The sequence below is a fragment of the Erinaceus europaeus genome, chromosome 2 (genome assembly GCF_950295315.1).
Source record: "Erinaceus europaeus chromosome 2, mEriEur2.1, whole genome shotgun sequence".
Classification (NCBI taxonomy): Eukaryota; Metazoa; Chordata; class Mammalia; order Eulipotyphla; family Erinaceidae; genus Erinaceus; species Erinaceus europaeus.
The window spans coordinates 186,662,089-186,683,155 of record NC_080163.1 but is presented as its reverse complement, the minus strand read 5'-3'; the positions used below and the strand labels follow the sequence as shown (position 1 = coordinate 186,683,155).

At 47.8% G+C, this 21,067-nt stretch overlaps 1 protein-coding gene across 4 annotated transcripts in view; it reads left to right on the top strand.

The window, feature by feature from the left end:
* SIPA1L3 (signal induced proliferation associated 1 like 3) overlaps window positions 1–21,067 on the top strand; it is a 232,662-nt gene that overhangs the window by 123,152 nt on the left and 88,443 nt on the right. For all 4 annotated transcript variants that reach the window (XM_060185878.1, XM_060185877.1, XM_007534451.3 and 1 more), the window contains exons 3-4: window positions 8,988–10,811; window positions 17,114–17,244. In XM_060185878.1, the coding sequence (XP_060041861.1) occupies window positions 9,296–10,811; window positions 17,114–17,244 (1,647 nt within the window). In that variant the 5' untranslated portion in view covers window positions 8,988–9,295. The remainder of the gene's footprint in view (window positions 1–8,987; window positions 10,812–17,113; window positions 17,245–21,067) is intronic.

The window sequence follows — 21,067 nt, the reverse complement described above, 5'->3', positions numbered from 1 at the left end:
GCCTCAGGCATGTGAGTCAAGCAACTTATCCACTGAGCCACCTCCACAGCTCCAGTGCCCTCTTTCCCCACCCTTATAAAATTTTGTTTTCATGTGTTTCATATTATACAGCTGGTTAAGAGAGACAGGGTGGGGGCGATATCTGGGACTTGCCCCAACTCCTCCTTAGCCAGGATTAATCAGTACAAAGCTGCTTCTTGGTCCAATCAAAACCAAAGGAACTACTGCCAGAAGAGAGTTGCCACAGAGTCTCTGTGTGTGTTTCTCTCCCTCTCTGTCTTACATCTTTTTTTTTTTTTTTTAGCCTCTGGGAAATAAAGGAGTCCACTAGGGGAGCTGGGCAGTGGCACTCCTGGTAGAGCACAGCACCATGCACAAGAACTTGGGCTCAAGCCCCTGGTCCCCACCTACGGGGTGGGGGGAAAATTCCTAATGGGTGAAGCAGTGCTACAGGTGTCTTTCTCCCTCTCTATCTCCCTCTCCCCCTCTCAGTTTCTTTCTTTTCTTCAACGCTTATTTATTTTCCCTTTTGTTGCTCTTGTTTTTTATTGTTGTTGTAGTTGTTATTGTTATTGATGTATTGATGCCGTCATTGTTAGATAAGACAGAGAAATGGAGAGAGGAGGGGGAGAGAAAGACATCTGCAAACCTGCTTCACTGCCTGTGAAGCGACTCCCCTGTAGGTAGGGAGCCGGGGCTCAAACCGGGATCTTTATGCCGGTCCTTGCACATTGTGCCATGTGCACTTAACCCACTGCGCTACCGCCCAACTCCCCCCTCTCAGTTTCTCTCTGACCTATCACGAAAAGAGGGAAAAATGGCTGCCGGGAACTGTGGGTTTGTCATGCAAGCACTGAGCCCCAGTGATAAATCTGGTGGAAATAAAAAAAGAGTCCACGGGGACTGGGGGAATCATGCAGACACAGAGCCACATCAAAGCACTGGCAGCCAAAACACACACATATGTATTAATGTATGCTTTCTTGTTTTTTTAAAACCTGGAGATTCCATATTGATTTTGACAGGAGGGAAAGAGTTACACAAAACCTTGATTCTTTTATTACCTGGGAACCCAATACCTGGCATATGAAATAAGGGGGGTAATCTTGCAGGACTGAGCCCTTAACTTGCGGGCTCTGTGCTCACAGCAGGTAGTGTCAGGGTTGAGTTAAACTGCAGGGTACCAACTTGGTGTCCACAGAGAACCAGGGAGACGCACACACTGGGAGGTTGACGTATGGAGAGTTTGAGCATCCTGGTAGGTCCGGTCATGACGGCTCCAGTGGCTGTTCTCTGTGCTGAAGGAGTAGGCTCCCTGCTGACGCCCTTTCCTTGTGAGATTCCTGAGCTTTCCATTCATCAGGTTTCCTGGGGGAGCTCAAAACTGAGTATGTTCACATTTCTAATAAAGTAGAGAAACACTGAGCCGAGAAAGCAGATTCTCAGCTTCAAATCTGCTGAGCTCTTGCTGACTTTCTGGAGTTTTGTCCCTGCAAGTTGGTTTTGAGGACACTGTCGTCATTCATGTGTCCGCAACGGCACACTTATGGCAACCACTGGGCTGCCCCTCTGGCTCCTTGCACAGGAGCTCAGTGTATCCCCACTGACTCTCCCACTGCCACTTGCTTTTCACTGGCTGCTCTCAGTCCCACGTTCCCAACCCCCACCCCCACCCCCAGCTGCCTTCCTTGCACACAGCACAGTGTATCTATCAGTCACAAGGGCCTCGGGTGCCAGCAGCAGCACCTCAGCCAGCAGTCTTGGGCAGAAGGATTTTATCAGAGGCGTGTAGGGTCAACAGGAGGCCAGAGGAGCAAGCTTAGAAAATGGACAGGGTAGGTGGGGGAGATAACAGTGGTTATGCTAAAAAAGATTCTCATGCCTGAAGCTCCAAAGTCCCAGGCTCAGTCCACTGTGCCACCATAAGCCAAAGCTAAGCAGAGCCCTGGTCTCTTTCTGTTATTTCTCTCTCGTTAAAATAAAAACGGGGTGAGGTGGTAGAGCACCCAGTTAAGTGTACATATCACCATGCTCAAAGCCCCAGACTCAAGCCCCCATTTCCCATCTGCAGGGTGGGCGAGGCTTCATAAGTGGTAAAGCAGGTCTGTAGGTGTCTCTCCCTCTTCCTATCTCCCCTTCCCTCTCAATTTCTGTCCTGTCAGATAAAATAGGAAAAAAAAAAAAAAGTAGATAAAGCATTGGACTCTCAGCTCTCAAGCGTGAGGTCCTGAGTTCATTCCCTAGCAGCACATGTACCAGAGTTATGTCTGGTTCGTGTGTTCTCGTGCCCTCCCTTGTCCTATCCCTCTCATTAATAAATGAATAAATAAAATATAAAGAAAAAGTAGCCACTGGGTCATTGGATTCATAGTACTGGCACTGAGCCCCAGTGATAATCCTGATGGCGATAATAAATAAATATGTTTGAAAAGGAAAGAAAATGACTTTTAGTAATTTTCTGTTTATTGTTGAATGTTAGCTTTACTCCACTGTGGTCTGAGAGGATACTTGGGATGATTTCAATGCTGTTGAATTTGTTGATACTGTCTTTGTGGCCTAATATATGGTCTATCCTTGAGGATGTGTTGTGTGGATTTGAAAAGAATGTGTATTCCAGTTTTGAGGGGTGAAGAACTCTGAAAATGTCCCAGGAGGTTTAGTTTATCCATCTCTTTGTTTAATTCTCTTGTTTCTTTGTTGATTCTCTGCTTAGTTGATCTAAGTGTGAGAGTGGGGTGTTAAAAAAATCTCCCACTATTATTGTATTACTATTGATGTATTTTTGTAGTTCTTTCAGTAGATGTTTGATGTATTTAGATGGACCCTCGTTGGGTGCATAGATGTTAATAATTGTTAAATCTTCTTGGTTGATTGATCCTCTAATCATTATATATTGTCCTTGCCTATCTTTTATTACTTTATTTAATTTAAAGTTTATTGTGTCAGGGAGAATGTTCCTGCCTTTTTTTTTTTTTTTTTTTTTTTTTTTTGTGGTCCATTAGCCTGTATGTTAGTTTTCCATCCTTTCACTTGAAGTCTGTATTTGTCTTACTGGGTCAGTTGGGATTCTTGCAAGCAGCATATGGTTGGGTTGTATTTTCTGATCCATCCTCCCACTCTGTGCCCTTTGATGGGTGAGTTTAAGCCATTGACATTTATTGATATTATGGATCTAAGGTATTGCAGTGCCATTATTCAACAATTTTTTACTTGCTCTGATATATGGCAAGTATTATGATGATGTTCTTGTTTATAAGAGGTCTTTGAGAACCTCTTTCAGGTCAAGCTTGGTGGTGATTGCCTCCTTTAACTGTTGGCTGTCTGAGAAGGTGTTGATCCCTCCATCTAGTCTGATTGAAAGTCTAGCAGGATATATTATCTTTGGTTGAAACCCTTTTTCATTGAGGGCTTGACAGGTATCTTGCCATTCTCTTCTGGCTTTTAGAGTTTGAGTGGAGAAGTCTGATGATAGTCTTATGGGTTTTCCCCTGTATGTGACTTTTTGTTTTTCTCTTGCAGCCTTTAGGATCCTTTCTTTATCCTTACTTCTTTTCATTATAACTGATGTGTCTTGGTGTCTTCAGATCTGGGTTGATTCTGTTTGGAACTCTCTGGGCCTCTTGAATCTTAATGTCCTTTCTGTTGTTTAGGTCTAGGAAGTTTTATTCTGTTATTTCAAAAGGAAAGAACTATGGTTTTGTTAATTAATCCTTTCTTAAATAAAATAAAAATAAATAAATAAAAGAAAGAAAGAAAATGGACAGGAGCCAGGGAGACACTAAGGGTAGAGAACCAAGGGTCCTCAGCTTGTCACATCACCGGGAAAGCCAGGCCCACCATCCCCTACCACTGCAGGACCTCCCACTGGTCCATGGTCCTGTGCCCACTACCAACTGTGCTCCTGCAGCTGGGGAGGGGTCGAAATCGCTACCATTACAGAAAGGAAGGAGTGGCAGTAATGGCAGTGGCCGTCCAGGAGGTAGCATGACCCCATCTCAAAGAGTGAAATTCAGTCTCGGTCTCAGTAAGCAGTCCACAGCGTACCAGGATCTATGGGGGTGACCTCTCAGGCAGATCAGGGTGTTTCTAGGAAGGAAGACACTCCACAGCAGACAGCTAGGAGAAACCTACACTCCCTGGATCTCAGGCTATGGGTGTCACTTAGTCCCCAAGCATCACAGGAAGTAGGGCTTTGAGCAGAGACAGGGCCCTGGGAATATCTGTGTGTTTGCACCAAAGGGAGCAAAACGGATTGAGGGATTCTGACTGACCTAGAAGCTGAATGCCATCCACAAAGCCCAGCTTTCAGGAGGTGTTGGCACAAACAAGCCAGGGTCGTATCTGGACCACAGGTTTTCTCAGCCAGCCCTATTAGGGCCTCAAAGGTGAATTCTCTGCTCTCCTTCAGGCTGAACATCACAGCCTGGCCCAGGATCAGCAGTAGAGTTCATGACTGGCCTCACACTCTCATCCAGCAGGTGACACAAACACCAGAAGTCACAAACTAGGAGCCCCTGCCCCGATCTGCCCCATGTGCTTATGTTGATAATATTCTGAAGAAGTATCTATTCCCCTGTGACAACAACAACCCTATAAACTAACATGTCTTTGATAAAGTGATACTGGAGGGGGGAAGCAATAATTTTTTAAATTAGTATTTATTAACTAGAAGTGCATGCAAATAAATCAGAAGATATCCAGGGGTGTCCCAAGAAAAAGTAAACTTCCCATCTTCCCCTACTTTCCAAAATAGATCTATTTTAAAGATTTGGTTCTATATTTAATGAGACAGAAAAATGAGGCTGGAATACCTCTCCAGCCATAAGTGGTGCCAGGGATCGAACCAGGGGCCTCAGATTTGCAAAGCATATGCTCTACCTGTGTAGCCACACCCCTAGCTTCTCAGAGCACATTTAGATCCTGAGGAGATACTAGCTTACATCCTCAGGGAATGGGAGACCAGGAATAAATAAGAGAAGTGAGTGTACCCATAAGGACTAAGGAGAAAAACGCAGCAGGTGAAGGGACTGTGAGGGGCCTAGGGGAGATGCCCAGTCCCTTCCCATGAGGCAACCGTTATCAGTAGTATCTGGAAATCCTTTTCTTTTTTCTTTTTCTTGATTATCTTTTATTTGTTTATTGGATAGAGACAGCCAGAAATCAAGAGTGAAGGGGGTGATAGGGAGACAGAGAGACACCTGCAATAATGCTTCACCACTCATGAAGCTTTCCCCCTGCACGTGGGGACCAGGGACTAGAATCCAGTCCTTGCACATTGTAACATGTGCGCTCAACCAGGTGTGCCACCACCCAGCCCCTGGAAATTCCTTTAGAGATCTTTCCTAAAAGATAGTCAGATCTTCTTTCGACAGTTGCTTTTGTTTTTCAGATGGGGAGAAATTGCATACATTTTTGAATTTCTGGCTTATCTCAAAATATCAAGATAATCTAACAATGTACTCAGTCTCTTTGACAGGGATGTTTGTTTGTTTGTTTGTTTGTTTGTTTTGACCATACCACCCTTCAGCTCTGCCTATTGATGGTATTGGGGAGCAAATCTGAGGCCTCTCACATGCAGGCTCTTGCACTGCCACTGCAATATCTACCCAGTTCTTACTCTCTTTGGAAGATGCCTCACCTGGTGTCACGTGTGTCTCCTTTAACCAAGCCAGTCCTGAGCCTTCTCACTCTCCTTTCCCCTTCTCTACTCCATCCCCTGCAGTGACTTCAGAAATGCTCCCCTTCTTGTGAGGAACTGTGAAGAGGGATATATACCCTGAATCTCCAGCACCCCCTCACTTGCTGCTCCTCACCTTCTGAGAGGCTCAACACATATGCCTTCACTTCAGGCCTCCCCCAGCTTCTGTCTCCCAGATCCTCCCCCCACACACATTCTGACAGTCAGAAATCACCAATAGTCATTGTCCAGAGAGCAGCCACGTTCAGCTCCAGATTCCAAGGGAAAGCAAAGTTCTTGGTCTCCTAGAGTCAGGTGCCCTGCCCAGCCCGGAACTCTACTATTCCCAGATAGAATCAGGCCTGTTGGCAGGAGGAAAGGGCACCACTGCTAGGACAGCCAGCAGGTCCTGCCATTGGCTGTGCCCATGGTCCCTTCCTCCCAGAAGAGAGGGTTCATCTCCTAGCAGTTCAGGATTGAGACAAAGGGAGATGCTCTACAGACTGCTGTATGTCGCTGGGCAGAAGCAAGAATCTGTGCATGTATTTACCACGGGTGAGGACCCAGGTTCTAGCCCCCACACCCCACAAGTGGTGAAGCAGTGTCACAGGTGTTTCTCTTTCTCTCTTCCTTTCTATCCCCCCCACTTCTCAGTTTCTCTCTGCCCTATCAAGTATAAGACAAGTAAAATAAAATAGCAAAAGAGAAGAGAGCATGAGTCCCAGGAACTGCTCCAGGAACAGGACTGCATCCCTGAGTAACACAGGAGCCTCAACCACTCTGGAACTCATAATTTAGTAATGGAGACAGCCAGTCCACAGATAAAGAAGAAAATAGTTTTAGTTGGTGGTAACTGCCGAAGAAAAAAGAGAAAGCAGAGTGGGTGGCAGAGGCCGGCTGGAAGGAGACAGGAGTGCTCTATCTCCCCAGGGTGTTTGGGGGAAGCTTCTCTGAAGCACTGTGGTCGTGGGAGGGGGCCAGCTGGTAAAGAATCAGGGAAGGCTACTCAGATGTCTTGGGTCAGAAGAACAAAGAGGAAGGCAGCATATTGGGGTCTTAGGGGGATGGGAGAGGCAGTAGTGAGCCAGGGAACTTGAGGGCTGGCAGACAGTTTGGGTTTCACTCTAATGCAGTCAGGAGCCACTGGGGAGAGCACAGTAAAGAAGTGACGGGATGGTGTCTATTAATCACACAGATTTCAGAGACATTCCCTCCCCAAGACGCACCAACATTCATGGTGACTCATTGGCGTTTCCACTTCCTTTCTGGCAGGGCTGCTGGCTGGTGGACTGAAGAACAGACAGACAGCAGCTGCCAGTACACGGGGCCCAGGGCAGAGGGTGTACTCTGCAACTTTGCAGGGAAAGGCAGCTGGTTGAAAGCAGGGGACTCCTGGGGCAAGTGACCCCATTACTTTCGCGAGTAAATGGCATAAAAACACAGGTTAGAGTGGGAAGGGGAGATAGTTCACCTGGTAGAGTGCACTCTTGACTGTGTATCTCCAGTCACAACATAGGAGTACTGTGCAAGGGGCACAGTGGGGGGCTGTGGCATCTCTTCTTTCTCTTCCTCTCTGTCCCTCTACCTTGAAAAAAGAAAATATCTGCCAAGAGTAATGAAATTGTGTAGGTATGAGGTCTTGGCACCAAAAAAATAATAATGATAATCCTGGGGATATATCCTAAGGAACCAAACATATCCATCCGAAAAGATTTGTGTACACCTATGTTCGTAACGGCCCAATTTGTAATAGCCAAAACCTGGAAGCAACCCAGGTGTCTAATAACAGATGAGTGGCTGAGTAAGCTGTGATATATATCACAGTGGAATACTACTCAGCTATTAAAAATGATGAATTCACCCTCTTCACCCCATCTTGAATGGAGCTTGAAGGAATCATGTTGGGATAAGTCAGAAATAGGATGAATATGGGATGATCTCACTCACAGAAGTTGGAAAACAAGATCAGAAGAGAAAACATCAAGCAGAACTTGGACTGGAGTTGGTGTACTGCACCAAAGGAAAAGACTTTTTTTTTTTTGGGGGGGGGGGTCAGTTCCTGGAACATGATGGCAACCTAGTGGGGGTTTAATTGTTATGTGGAAAACTCAATGTTATGCATGTACAAACTATTATATTTTACTATCGGCTATAAACCTTTACTCCCCCAATAAAGAAATTTTAAAAAATGATAATGCAAGGAGGAGTTAGGGAAGGGGCTTTAAATAGTAGAAAAGACTTTAGAAATCTCTCTGTTCAAGTGGAATGTGGCTCTTGTTTGGATCCTGATTTGAATAAATCCAACTTCAAGATACCTTTGAGACAAAGGTAATACGTAGCACAGGTATTAAAAGAATTCTTGGGGGTTGGGCAGTGGCACGTTTGGTAGAGTGCACACGTAACTGTACTGAGGAGCCAGATTCTAGCGTTTGTCCTTACCTGCAAGGGGTGAGCTTTATAAGCAATGGAACAGCGTTGCAGGTGTCTCTCGTCTCTGTCTTTCTTCCTCTATTACCCTCTATCAATAAGAAGAGGGGAAAAAATGGCTGCTGAAAGTGGTGGAGCTATAATGCAGGTCTTGAGCACTAGTGATAACCCGGATGTATTGTGGCTGTTTTTAAACAGACCTTATCTTCTGGAGATACAAGCTGAGGTATCTCTAAGTGAAATGACCCCATGCCTGGGATTTATTCTAACATCTTCTGTCGAGATCCAACAAAATGGGGTGGGGATAGTAGATGAAACAAGGTGGCAGGTAGTTTGGAAATTTCCATAATAAAATCTTACTGTAGAGGAGGTAAAACACAGGACTTGCATGTGTGACGTTTCACATTCAGTCCCCGGAACCAGGTATGCTAGAGTGGGGCTCTGGTCTTTCTTACCATGAAGTAAAATCTCAAAGGGTGTTTGTTTGCTTGTTTTGTTGCTGCAGTTGGTTGGTTGTGGGTTTTTGTTTGTTTTTTTGTTTATTTTCACCTAGGACCCACTTGCCCAATTCCACTGCTCCTGGAAGTCTTTTTTTTTTTTTTTTTTTTAATCTCAGAGGCAGCAAGGGAGAAAAAGAGGAGAGGGACCATGGTACCACTTCACCATTCATAGAGTTTCCCCTTGGTGTGGTCCATGGTACTCCCTTGGGGTGCTGTGGTTTCAAACTTGGGTTCCTACACAAAAATGATGTATATGGTACCAGTAAGCTCATTTCCAGGCTCTTAAAAATAATAATAATAGATAAATAATGAATAAATGAGATTACAAAAAAAAATCCTTCTTTAGACCTCACTTCTCACCTTTGCCCTTTCTCCCTTTCCAGCATGGCAGGGGAGACACCCCTTCCACCGAACAGCTCTCACCTGCACCTGCTATCAATTCTGCCCTACTGATGCACTCAGTCTGGAGCCCCCGGGACCCCCCTGCCACCTAAGGTTGTCTTGGCTCTGTTGTCCACAGCGATGGTGGAGAACTGGACTCCACAGGCACACAACCTTAACGTCAGGCTTCAGGGTCCAGCATCCTTCATCCTGGGACTGGTGGTCCTGAACAATGGCTGAGGGCCAGGGGCCCCCCTAAAGTTACTCCACAGCTTCCTGGGGGCCAGTCACACTCCAGCGCCCGTGGACTATGACCACCTACCGGCCCATCCCCAACGATGGTGTGGAGCTGGCAGCCAGCTGTGGGGCTCGGGGTGCTGACATCCTCCCTGGGCCACACACGGGGGACTACACTCCAGTGGGCTTCTGGGTTCAAAATGGCAGCATGGCCCAGCCTGTTAGTGAAAGCCCAGCTACCGCCACCAGCACCACCCGCCCCAGTCCCACCACCCCTGCAGTGCCTAAGATGGGCGTTCGCGCTAGAGTGGCTGACTGGCCACCCAAAAGGGAGGCCCTGAGAGAGCAGAGCAACCCCAGCCCCTCACTGGACGCTGACGCCACCAAGGCCACCAAGGTGGCCCATGCCATGAGGAGCCTGCAGAATGGACAGCCTTCCACCACCTGCATGCCCACCCCCTCGGGATCCAGGGCCTTCCACCGGCTGTCCAGGAGGAGGTCCAAAGATGTGGAATTTCAGGACGGGTGGCCCCGCTCCCCAGGCAGGGCCTTCCTCCCACTGCGCCACCGCAGCAGCAGCGAGATCACCCTGAGCGAGTGCGACGCAGAGGAGGCAGGGGAGGTGCGGAGCACACGGTACCCGGGGGCGCTGCCCCTCTTCCGTGAGTATGGCAGCACGTCCTCCATCGACGTGCAGGGTGTGCCCGAGCAGAGCTTCTTCGACATCCTCAATGAGTTCCGCAGCGAGCAGCCCGAGGCCCGGGGCTGCCAGAGCCTCAACGAACTCCTGCAGGTCGACCCCAGCCTGCCTCTTCCGGGAGGCAGCGGGGTCAAGGGTGAACTGCGAAATGGGCCACCGGCCAAGGACAGCCTCCTGCCGCTGCAGCCTGCCAAGGAAAAGGAGAAGGTCCGCAAGAAGCCCGTGCGAGGCCTGGGCACCGGGGACACGGTGGACTCATCCATCTTCCGCAAGCTGAGGAACAGCAAGCCTGAGGGTGACACGGGACGGACCCCGGGGGAGGCAGAGGAAAGCCGCAGCCCCCCGGAAGCCAGCCGGCCCTGGGTCTGCCAGAAGAGCTTCGCCCACTTCGACGTGCAGAGCATGCTGTTCGACCTCAACGAGGCGGCGGCCAACCGGGCATCCACAGCGCAGCGGCGGAACACCACCACCGGGGCCTCGGCCGCCTCGGCCATGGCCTCACTGAACACGTCGAGGGCCCACAGCTTGGGGGGCCTGGACCCGGCCTTCACCAGCACGGAGGACTTGAACTGCAAGGAGAACCTGGAGCAGGATCTGGGCGATGACACCAGCAACGAGCTGCTGCTCAGCTGCCCGCACTTCCGCAACGAGATCGGGGGCGAGTGCGAGCGCAACGTGAGCTTCTCCCGGGCCTCGGCAGGCTCCCCCGGCAGGACCCCAGAGGGCCGCCCGCCTGAGCCCACCCTAAGCGCCTACCGCACCAATGCCAGCATCTCGGTGCTGGAGGTGCCCAAGGAGCAGCAGCGCACACAGAGCCGCCCTCGGCAGTACAACATTGAGCACGTGGACCTGGGTGCCCGCTACTACCAGGACTACTTCGTGGGCAAAGGTGAAGGCAGGCAGGCGGGCAAGTGGGCAGCTGGCCTCAGCTAGCTGATGCTCATTCATTCATGCTCATCCAATACACTCACAGGCCCCATGACACTTACCTGGCCAGCACTACAAAACCTTGACCACCCTGGCATCTTAGTGGGCATGTATTGAGCTGATGCATGCTGGGTTCAGCCCTGTGCCCCGCACTTTCAGGCCCAGGGGGTTACTGATCAGACCAGCTTAGAACTAAAGCTTTGTCTTCTTAGCAATTAATGAGTTATCAGGGTAAGACAAAAACAAGCAAAAGACCTGGATAAATAGGCTAAGTGTTTGTTGCAGGGTTTACAGAGAAAACAGAAAGAGTTTCAGGGAAGTTAGCTTTCAACAGAGAAGGGTTGGAGAGTGAAGGAGCTGTGTGGAAATTGGGGACAGTGCTCCTGGCGAAGGGAGGATAAAGTGTAATAGTCTTAGGCCACCAAAAAGAACAGGAAGGAGGAGACAGACCGTTGTGGCTGGGCAGAGTGAGGGAGGGAGAGTGTACAGAGCAGAGACAAGAGAGGTGGCATGGGCAGCTGGTATGGAATTTCAGAGACCATTAAGATCTCTCACTTTTCCCCACCATGACACGTGGTGGTCTCTGAGCTAGAAAATGCCCACATTGACTCCATGCTTCACTGCTTCCCTCTTGGGGACAAGCTGTAGCAGCAGCAAGGGGAGGGAGGCCAGGGAGAAGGCAAGGCACTCATCTTCGGATGCCTAGGAGAACCTGCCTAGATGAAGCTGGCAGGTTCTGGATCCAGTTTGAAGACAGAGCTGTTGAAATTTGCAAAGTGTTAAGGCCATAGAGAAAGAGACTATCTTTACTAGGTTCATTGGTGCTGGCAGGGCAGTCCCATAAGTCAGTGTGACATAGGGCAGTGACCACAGGGACAGGCAGGGGCTGGCACAGGGCCAACTCACTGTAACACTGTTCCACTGCTCATGAAGCTGCTTAGGTCATTGCATATGGTAACAGGTGCAGTCTACTGAGTATACCAACCCCTGGTCCCAAGCTCTTCTCATTTTGATGGACTGATGCCAAGAATTGGATCCAGGGTCTCATAAATGCAAAGTGTGCACTCAACCAGTGAACTACATTCCCAAAACCTCTCCTGATTTTTAAAGTTTACTAGTCATGTCCATTCAGAATAGCTTATAAATGCCAATAGCAGACCTGAATTACATGGAAGCTTGTTTTTTTGCATATGAAAAATTCCAGGCTGCTAACAGTGGTCCAGGAACAGGCTCCATACATCAGTGCTGGCTCTTAGTGCATGGCCTCCAACCTTTACAATATCCAGGAATAGACTTGATAGACCCGCCTAAGGTGGCTGCTGGAGTTCCCTCTAACACATCCATGTTTCTAGGTAAAGAGGGGGGAAAAAAAGAAGAAGTGGTAAAGGCTGAAAAGCAGACCTCCTGTCAAGTCATTACCTTTTATAGAGTTTACTCAGAAACCCCATCCACCCACTTCTGTTAATTGGCAGTTTCTGTCTATAAGGTAGACTAGGAAATATAGTAGACTTTTAGCTAGACACAGTCTCTCCTTCTCCCTCAAGAATTGAGACCTTTTTTCTTTAAAAGGAAAAGGAGAAAAAAATAGGTGCAGCCCAGGGGGGTTTACAGCAGGTAGAGCGCCAGGCTGGTATATCTGAGTTCCTGGACTCAGTCTTGGCCTTGCGTATTGCCGGAATGATGCTGTGATTTTCTGTCTCTGTTTCACTTATTAACTCTAGTTAATCAGATGTTGAGAAAGGAAAATATATAGGTAGCTAGCACTTCAATTAACTTAAAACATCTTTTCAGTGCCACAAGAAAAATAATGAAAGTCAGTTGTGTCATCACACAGGGCTCTGAGTGCAGAATTTCAGTCTCTGGAATTTGTGGAGGTGATTCCAGATTGAAGTCAGACAGCCCTGGGCTTAGGGTGGTGTCTGTTTCATAGATTGTTAACTACCCAACACATCACACCCAATGGAATCTAGATTCCTCATGTTTGGAATAGATCTTGCATCACGTGCCTACAACCAAAATGATGCAGGTTAAAGGCAAGATAATGAGGAAAGAAGCCCCAGATAGTCACTAACCAGAAAAAAAGGAATCAAGGCAGCACCAGGGTTGCACAAAATAGATTTCTAAGCTAAAAATATTTGTCATAGGACAGGAACCAGAGAGCCATTTCATGTTCATTTATTTTATTTTATTTTTATTATTATTTATTTTAGCTCTGAACTTCTATGCACCTGGCAACCTTATTTAGAGACACAAAATAAAATTAAAAAAACAATAAAACTGGACAGAGGGTAGATAGCATAATGGTTATGCAAACAGGCTCTCATGCCTGAGGCTCCAGAGTCCCAGGTTCAATCCCCCACACCACCATAAGCCAGAGCTGAGCAGTGCTCTGGTAAAACAAACAAACAAAAAAACAGTAAAGCTGTAGAGAAAAGGGTACAAATCCATAGTCAATGGGAGAGATTGAGTGGTTAAAAAATAAAATTGTAGAGGATCTTAACACATTCAAAACCTGATTTCATAGTCACATATATTAATCTTATGCCTAACCCACTGAGCACAACAATCTTTTCAGCTCATATGTAGAAAGACCTCCAGGAAAGAACTGGTGAGGATCAAATAAGATAGTATACATTAGAGCATTTAGTTCTCCTTCAGGCAGGTAGTAAGTACTTGTCATGACACTTTCACTTTTTAACAGCAAAATACTTTTTTTTAAGATTTTATTTATTTTAATGAAAGAGAGATGCAGAGAGAGAGAGGGAGAGAAACTGACCAGAGCACTGGGGCAGGAGTAGATAGCATAATGGTTATGCAAAGAGACTCTTATGCCTGAGGTTCCAAAGTCCCAGGTTCAATCCCCCCACACCACTATTCTTCTTCTAGCGTTTGCCACTATAAACCAATGCTGATCAGTGCTCCGTAAAAAAAAAAAAGGGGGGGAGTCAGGCGGTGGCGCAGTAGGTTAAGCGCATGTGTCGCAAAGCGCAAGGACCAGCATAAGGATTCCAGTTCAAGTCCCCGGCTCCCCACCTGCAGGGGAGTCACTTCACAAGCGTGAAGCAGGTCTGCAGGTGTCTGTCTTTCTCTCCCCCTCTTTGTCTTCCCCTCCTCTCTCCATTTCTCTCTGTCCTATCCAACGACAACAACAATAACTACAACAATAAAACAAGGGCAACAAAAGGGAATAAATGAATATTTTTTTAAAAATTTTAAAAGATATATGTATATCTTTTATAGATATCAAAGGGGAGGGCAGGTAGTGGCATGCCTGGGTGAGTACATATGTTACAATGGACAAGGACCTGTTTAAGCCCCTAGTCCCCACCTGCAGGGGGAAAGCTTCACAAGTGGTGAATCAGTGCTGCAGGTGTCTTTCTGTCTCTGTCTCCCTCTTGTTTTTATTTTTTATTATCTTTATTTATTTATTGGATAGAGACAACCAGAAATCAAGAGGGGAAGGGTGATAGAGAAGGAAAGAGACAGAGAGACACTTGCAACACTGCTTCACCACTCGCAAAGCTTTGGTGGTGAAAAGCTTCACCACTCAAAAAGGTAGGAACTGGGGGCTTGAACCTGGGTCCTTATGCATTATAAAATGTGCACTCAACTAGGTGCACTACCATCTGGTCGCTCTCTACCTCTTCTCTCAGTTTCTGTATGTCTCTATCCAATAATAAGTAAAGATAATAAAATATATATTTTTTAATGAAATTTTTGCATAACATTCATGCTGTCTTTCCAGCCCAACAGCAAAATATTAAAACTATTTATTTATTTTATGAAATAGACAAAGCCAAAGCATTGTTCTGTCACACACAGTGCCAGGGATTCAACCCTGAGTCTCACACATGCCAGGCCCCTGAGCCAGCTTCTTGCCCACTCATCATGCAGCTGTTTGACAAAGTGGGGGACCAGGAAGACAGCCCAGCAGTAGAATGTATGCTCGAGACTCTGGGTTCGTTCAATTCCTGGCACTGCATTAACAGAAAAGAAAGCTATGGCCCAGAAAGTTACACAGGGAACAAAAGAGTTGAGCTCTCAGATGTGAGGTCCTAAGTTTAATCTCTGGGGCCACACATACCAGAGTGATGCTCTGATTCTCTCATCTTCTAAATAAGTAAATGAATAAAAAATTTAAGTCCTTTCCTTTTAAAGTCATTTACTTTTTTTTTTCAATAATATGGAAGTTGCTAATCAATTAGTTGTCAGCCAGTGTTTATTGAGAGCCCACTATGTGCCAAGTCTTTAGTAGGAAAGATAAAGCAGCCTTGGTAACTGCTTCAGGATTGAAACTGCTGTCTGGAGTACAATATTTATTCACCAGCCTGCTGGGGAGATTATTTAGCTCCGCTGCTGTTCTGATTGGGGCTGTTAATTAACCCACATTAGGTGGGCCTTAGATAAGCCTTTGATTCACCAGAAGCATCTCATGAGATTAGGAAGCATCAGTTAAATATCAGAGCACAGGGAGGGAGGGAATTCCTGTCAAGGGCAGAAGCTGACTTCATGCACATGAGACAGGGCTGGCTGCTGCCGGCACCTGCCCCAGGCAGGGGAAGCTCAGGCTGTACACCGCGAAGCACTGTGTCTGGGAGGCTTATAAAACAGCAGCATGTTTGAGAGACTAGAGGAAGGCAGCTGTCGTTTCGGGGAGCGTGCGGACATACTCTAGGACTTATGAAAGGCTGTGTCATCAGGAGACAAAGACAGTGTTTAAGTCTACTAGGTCTTTATTTTATGTATTACTTGTTAATTGATGAGATAAAAGAGAGAAAGAACCAGAGCGTCCCTCTGGCACATGTGATATCAGGGTTAGGACTTGGGTCCTCATGTTTAAGAATCTTAACCTCTTGTCCACTGCACCAACCTCCCAGGCTGCAGTCTGATCAACAGTGTGGTCAGGTAAAAGTGACACTCAGGAACTTGAATGTGACCCCTTTTCTATGACAGATGTCATGCCCTAGGGATGGTCACAGCCAGCATTTCTCACACACTTGATGCCCTGCGCCAGTTCTGCTCTGAGTGCTCCGTGCAGATTAACTCACTGAATCCTCCTGACTGTGCTGAGGGGCAGCCCGTCCTGATGGGCTCCTTACATCCTTACAGCCTTCTGCTGGTGAGAGTGCTGTGGAGTGAGGGACTTTACCTCTTCACAAAGGCTAGGCTAGTCCAAGTGAGTCATTTGCAGATGTGGGATGAGCACGGTAAAGTGGAGTTCATTACAGCTCATACTCTGTGCTGGGCTTTAAAAAAAAAAAACCCAAGCACTGCTCAGCTCTGATTTATAGAAGGTGGTACCTGGGATTGAACCTGGGACCCTACAACCTCAGGCATGAAAGTCTACTGTAGTGGTCCAGGAGGTGGCATAGTGGCTAAGGCACTAGACTCTCAAGCTTGAGGTCCCATGTTCAATCCCTGGCAGCACATGTACCAGAGTGATGGCTGGTTCTTTCTCTCTTATCTTTCTCATGAATAAATAAATAAATTATTTTTTAAAAGAAGAAGAAGAAAGTTACTGTGTAAATCACTGTGCTATCTCCCCAGCCTGAGTGTTTTATTCTTTTTGTTGTTATTGCCCTTGTTGTTATTGATGCCACTGCTGTTGTTGGATAGGACAGAGAGAAATGGAGAGAAGAGGGGAAGGTGGGGTGCGGGGGAGAGAAAGATAGACACCTGCAGATCTGCTCCACCACCTGTGAAGTGACCCCCCTGCAGGTAGGGAACTGGGGGCTCGAACCAGGGTCTTTATGAGATCCTTATACTGGTTGTTGCACTTCGCACCATGTGCACTTAACCTGCTGCGCTACCGCCCATCCCCAGCTTGAGTGTTTTATATCTGTAGCTTCATTTCACTCTTACATCAGTTTGATGAATTATTGGTGCACCAGTGCCTCATCTCTCAGATGAGAGCACTGCGGCTCAGCAACTTGTGAGTTGGCAGGGGAGGTCTAAAGGTAGGTGTGGACAGGAGAGATAGCATAATGGTTATGCAAAGTGATTCTCATGCCTGAGGCTCCAAGGTCTTAGGTTCAGTCCCCCACACCACCATAAGCCAAAGCTGAGCAGTACTCTGGTAAAATAAAAAGTATATTTAAAAATTATAAAGGCAAACTTTTCATCACTTTGGTGGCCTTCTCCATTGAAGGGCTGTGACTAGGCAAGAGGTTTGTGTGACCAGAACCTCAGGGGTGGCCCAGGAGCCTGTTGTGGCTGTAACTTCTACAAAGAGAGCTGACTCTGGATTCCCTCTCTCCCTCTCAGAGCATGCCAACTATTTTGGTGTGGATGAGAAGCTGGGGCCAGTGGCCGTGAGCATCAAGCGGGAGAAACTGGAGGACCACAAGGACCACGGGCCTCAGTACCAGTACAGGATCATCTTCCGGACCCGTGAGGTAGGTGCCATCACTGTCATAACTGTTACATGGATGACAACTGTTCACATCCATGAGCCCCAACCCGAGTGCAGTCTCTGCAGGTACTCGGCTCCCCTACTCATCTGTATCCTGTCCATAAAAACTCAGGGCAGGGATCCTATTCCCCTTGTAAGAGAAGATCAGTGGCTTGTGTCTTGTATGGGATTAGGGATTAAGTGGCCAGACCACCTTTGGAATCTGGTGTATCTGCCTACAGAGCCCAAGACTCTTGCGTGTGTAAGAGACTAGCTGTGACCAGCATAAGAGATACTGGGAGACTGGGGGGGGGGGGGGGCTGAAAATAACTCTCCGGGGAGAGCTCATACTTTCCCATATGTAAGTACCCCTGTCCAAACTCTCCACAGGGAGCACCACACAAAAGGGAAGTGTCTCACATGTAGTAGAGCGATGCTATGGTGTCTGTCTCTGGAATTGTGTGGGTGTAAAGCCCTGGAGGCAGAAAGATAAGAAAGGAAAAAAGAAGGAGGGAGGCAGAAGTACAGAGGGGTGAGGAACTCTCAGTATCCTGAGGCCTTCTGCCGAATGCAATGAATTTAGGCAGTCCACCTTGGGGGAGGGCAGAATGAGGAACTCTCCCCAAAGGCAGTGCTGGTGGCACTGACCAGCTTTAAAATACTCCCAACACAGTCTCTTTCCTTTCTGTGCAGAGAATCCCACTATCCTGGCTTAGTCAGAGATCTTCCCTTGGATTAAAGATCAGCTGTGGCTAGAGAACAAGGCCTGTTGGGAACACCCAACTTGATTAAGACTCTTAAGTTGTAAGAGGCAAGAAATCTACTAAAACAAATGTAGCTTCAGCTGAGAGAATCCCTGGCTCAAGTAACTGCAAACAGGACTAGCTGCTGACGAATCTGGATCCAGACCCACAAGTGATGTCACCAGCGCTCCACCTCCTTACTCCTCTGCTTGGCTTAGCTCCCCTTTGCACAGTGAATGTCATTCTCTTGTGCCACCAACAAGCTCCTTCTACCATGGGAAATGGGAGACCGCTCAAACCATCTACCTCTTCACACTTTCTCCTCAGGAAAGCCACTCTTAGCTACTGAGCCTCTGGGGAAGGACTCCGCTGGCTCCGTTTGGACTAGAGGCCATTCACTCTCCTGTAGCATGATAGAGGAAACTAGCCACATCTAGAATGAGGGCTCCACCTGGGATCCAGGAGCAGGGCAGGACTCTGATTGACAGCTCCATCAGAACCACTGGGAGGAGGTGCAGTCCAAAAGGCAGAGAGATTCCCCGAAGACTCAAGTATGAGAGACCTTTCTAGAAAAGCACAGCCATTGCCTTGCCCCATCCCCCTCAGTCAGGCCATCACCCAGACACAGGAACCTTGCAGGAAGTCACTGCCAGTGTGCCTTTGGGTGTGGGGCCAGCTGCAACTGGGACATGCTGCACCCGTCCCTGCCAGTGGGAGTGGGATGACAGAGACCTGGTGGTAGCTGAGGGGTATCAGCCCCTAGACTTCATGCCCTAAGCCACAGGCGGTTACTAGCCAGCCCATTCCTCTCGCCTCAGCTTTCTGGCCAAACAAGCACCAGAGCAGGTGGAAGGTGACAGCTCACCCTGCATCACACTGTTGTGTGGCATATGGAGCACTGCTGGGTGAAGCGACAGTGACAACCAAATACTAACATAGTATTTATTACAATCTCGGGTTGTACTGCAAATCTCTTTAACACAGCATGTTATGTATGCCATCTTCTGTACCCCTTGTGTAGACCCTATACTCTGTCTATACCATTGTTTTCTATGCAATTTCTTTTTATTTACTTATTTGTTTATTTTTATTTCTGGATAGAGACAGAAAGAAACTGAGAATGAGGGGATAGAAAAAGAGAGATACCTGCAGCACTGCTTTACTACTTGTGAAGGTTTCCCTTCCTGCAGGTAGGGGCTTGTGTTGCACCCAGAAGTTCGGGTCCAGATCACACACAAGGAAGTCCAGAGTTGCAAGCAAGTACAAGAGCCTTTATTAGCAAGCTTAAGCTTGGGTCCCAAGAGCCTACACACAGAGGAAGTCTTGCGACCCCGAACATTTTTCATCTCAGCTTATTATAGTCAGCACAGAGCGGGTACAGGTGGGGATGTTTACACAGAACAAGGAACAGTTGGTTTCGAGTCAACGACTGTTCTTATTTACCTCCTCAGCTTGAACCTGGATTTGTTTGTTTCTTGCCACCAGGGCTATCACTAGAGCTCAATGCTGACACTGCAAATCTACCACTCCCAGCAGCCATTTTGCCCTTTATTTGTTTTTGTTTCTTTCTATTTGACAGGACAGAGAGAAATTGAGAGGGGAGGGGGAGATAGAGAAGACGAGAGAAAGATAACCTGCAGACCTGTTTCACCACTCATGAAGTTTCCCCCCTGCAGGTGGGGAGTTGGGTCTCGAACCTTGGTCCTTGTGTAGGGTAACATGTGCACTCAAATGGGTACACCAGTGCCCATCCCTGCCCCCTGAACCTGGGTGCCTGTGCATTGAAATATGTATTATCTAGCAGGTGTGCCACCACCAGACCCTACTATTCAATTCTGTGCTGATGCCACTATTATCCTCTTTAACAGATGGCAAAGCAGGCTCAGGGGGGTTAATGGACTTGTCCAGATCACCTTAGTAAGGGACCTGTCACTTGCCACCCTGCCTGTCCAGTTGTTTGAGTTCTGCCTCTGCAAACAGCCACTCACTGGCACTGTGACATGGGCAGGTAGCTAGCTCTCCCTCTGGGTGCCCTTAGTCTGTGAAATAGACTTTGTGCTGTTCCCTGCCTCCTGGGGCAGCGATCTGACTGAGGTTGAGCTGGCAGCACTGGGCTACAGGGCAGGGAGCACTCCAGGCAGCAGACATTGTGATGGCCTTGCTGTCATGAGCGTTACTCGCTCTTTTCCACGGAGGAGTGTTGAGCACAGGGACAATTCTGGCCACACGCACCCAGCTCAGGCTCCTATGAACCAAGGCATAGGGCAAGAGCCAGGGGCCTGGGCTGCTCTCCAAGGCAGCCGGCTGGCCCACCCCAGATGGCTGCCCCCGGCAGCCAAGCAGACACTTGAGAGTGGGCCCACATCCCCCAGCAGATGGGATGTGAGAGTTGGCACCGTCAAGCTTCCCGGCAGAGTGGGAACAGACTTGGAGCTGGGTTTTGGCACCAGGCATATGAATGCCAAGCCCTGGCCACCAGAGCTGCCATCTCCCCAGCCCTTTCACTCTCCCCCAGGACACAGGGACCCTAACTAGCTGTCAACCCACCAGGCCCAACCTGTTCCCATTAGCCCAGCAAATGTGAGTATTTTTTTTAATATTTGCTTATTCTCTTTTTATCGCCCTTGTTGTTTTATTGTTGTAGTTATTGTTGTCTGTCTTCATTGTTGAATAGGACAGAGAGAAATGGAGAGAGGAGAGGAAGACAGAGAGGGGGAGAGAAAGATAGACACCTGCAGACCTGTTTCACTGCTTGTGAAGCGACTCCCCTGCAGGTGGGAAGCCAAGATCCGGGATTCTTACACAGGAACAGGACCAGGTAGTGGAGCCTATGCTGGAGAAATAGCTCAACTGGTAGAACATCAGTTTTGCATGTCTGACATTATTAGTTTGATTCCCAGTATCACATGTAAGAATGATAATTTGTGGTAGTCGGCCGGTAGCGCAGCGGGTTAAGCGCAGGTGGCGCAAAGCACAAGCACCAGCGGAAGGCTCCTGGTTTGAGTCCCCAGCTCCCCACCTGCAGGAGCGTTGCTTCACAGGCGGTGAAGCAGGTCTGCAGGTGTCTTTCTCTCCCCCTCTCTG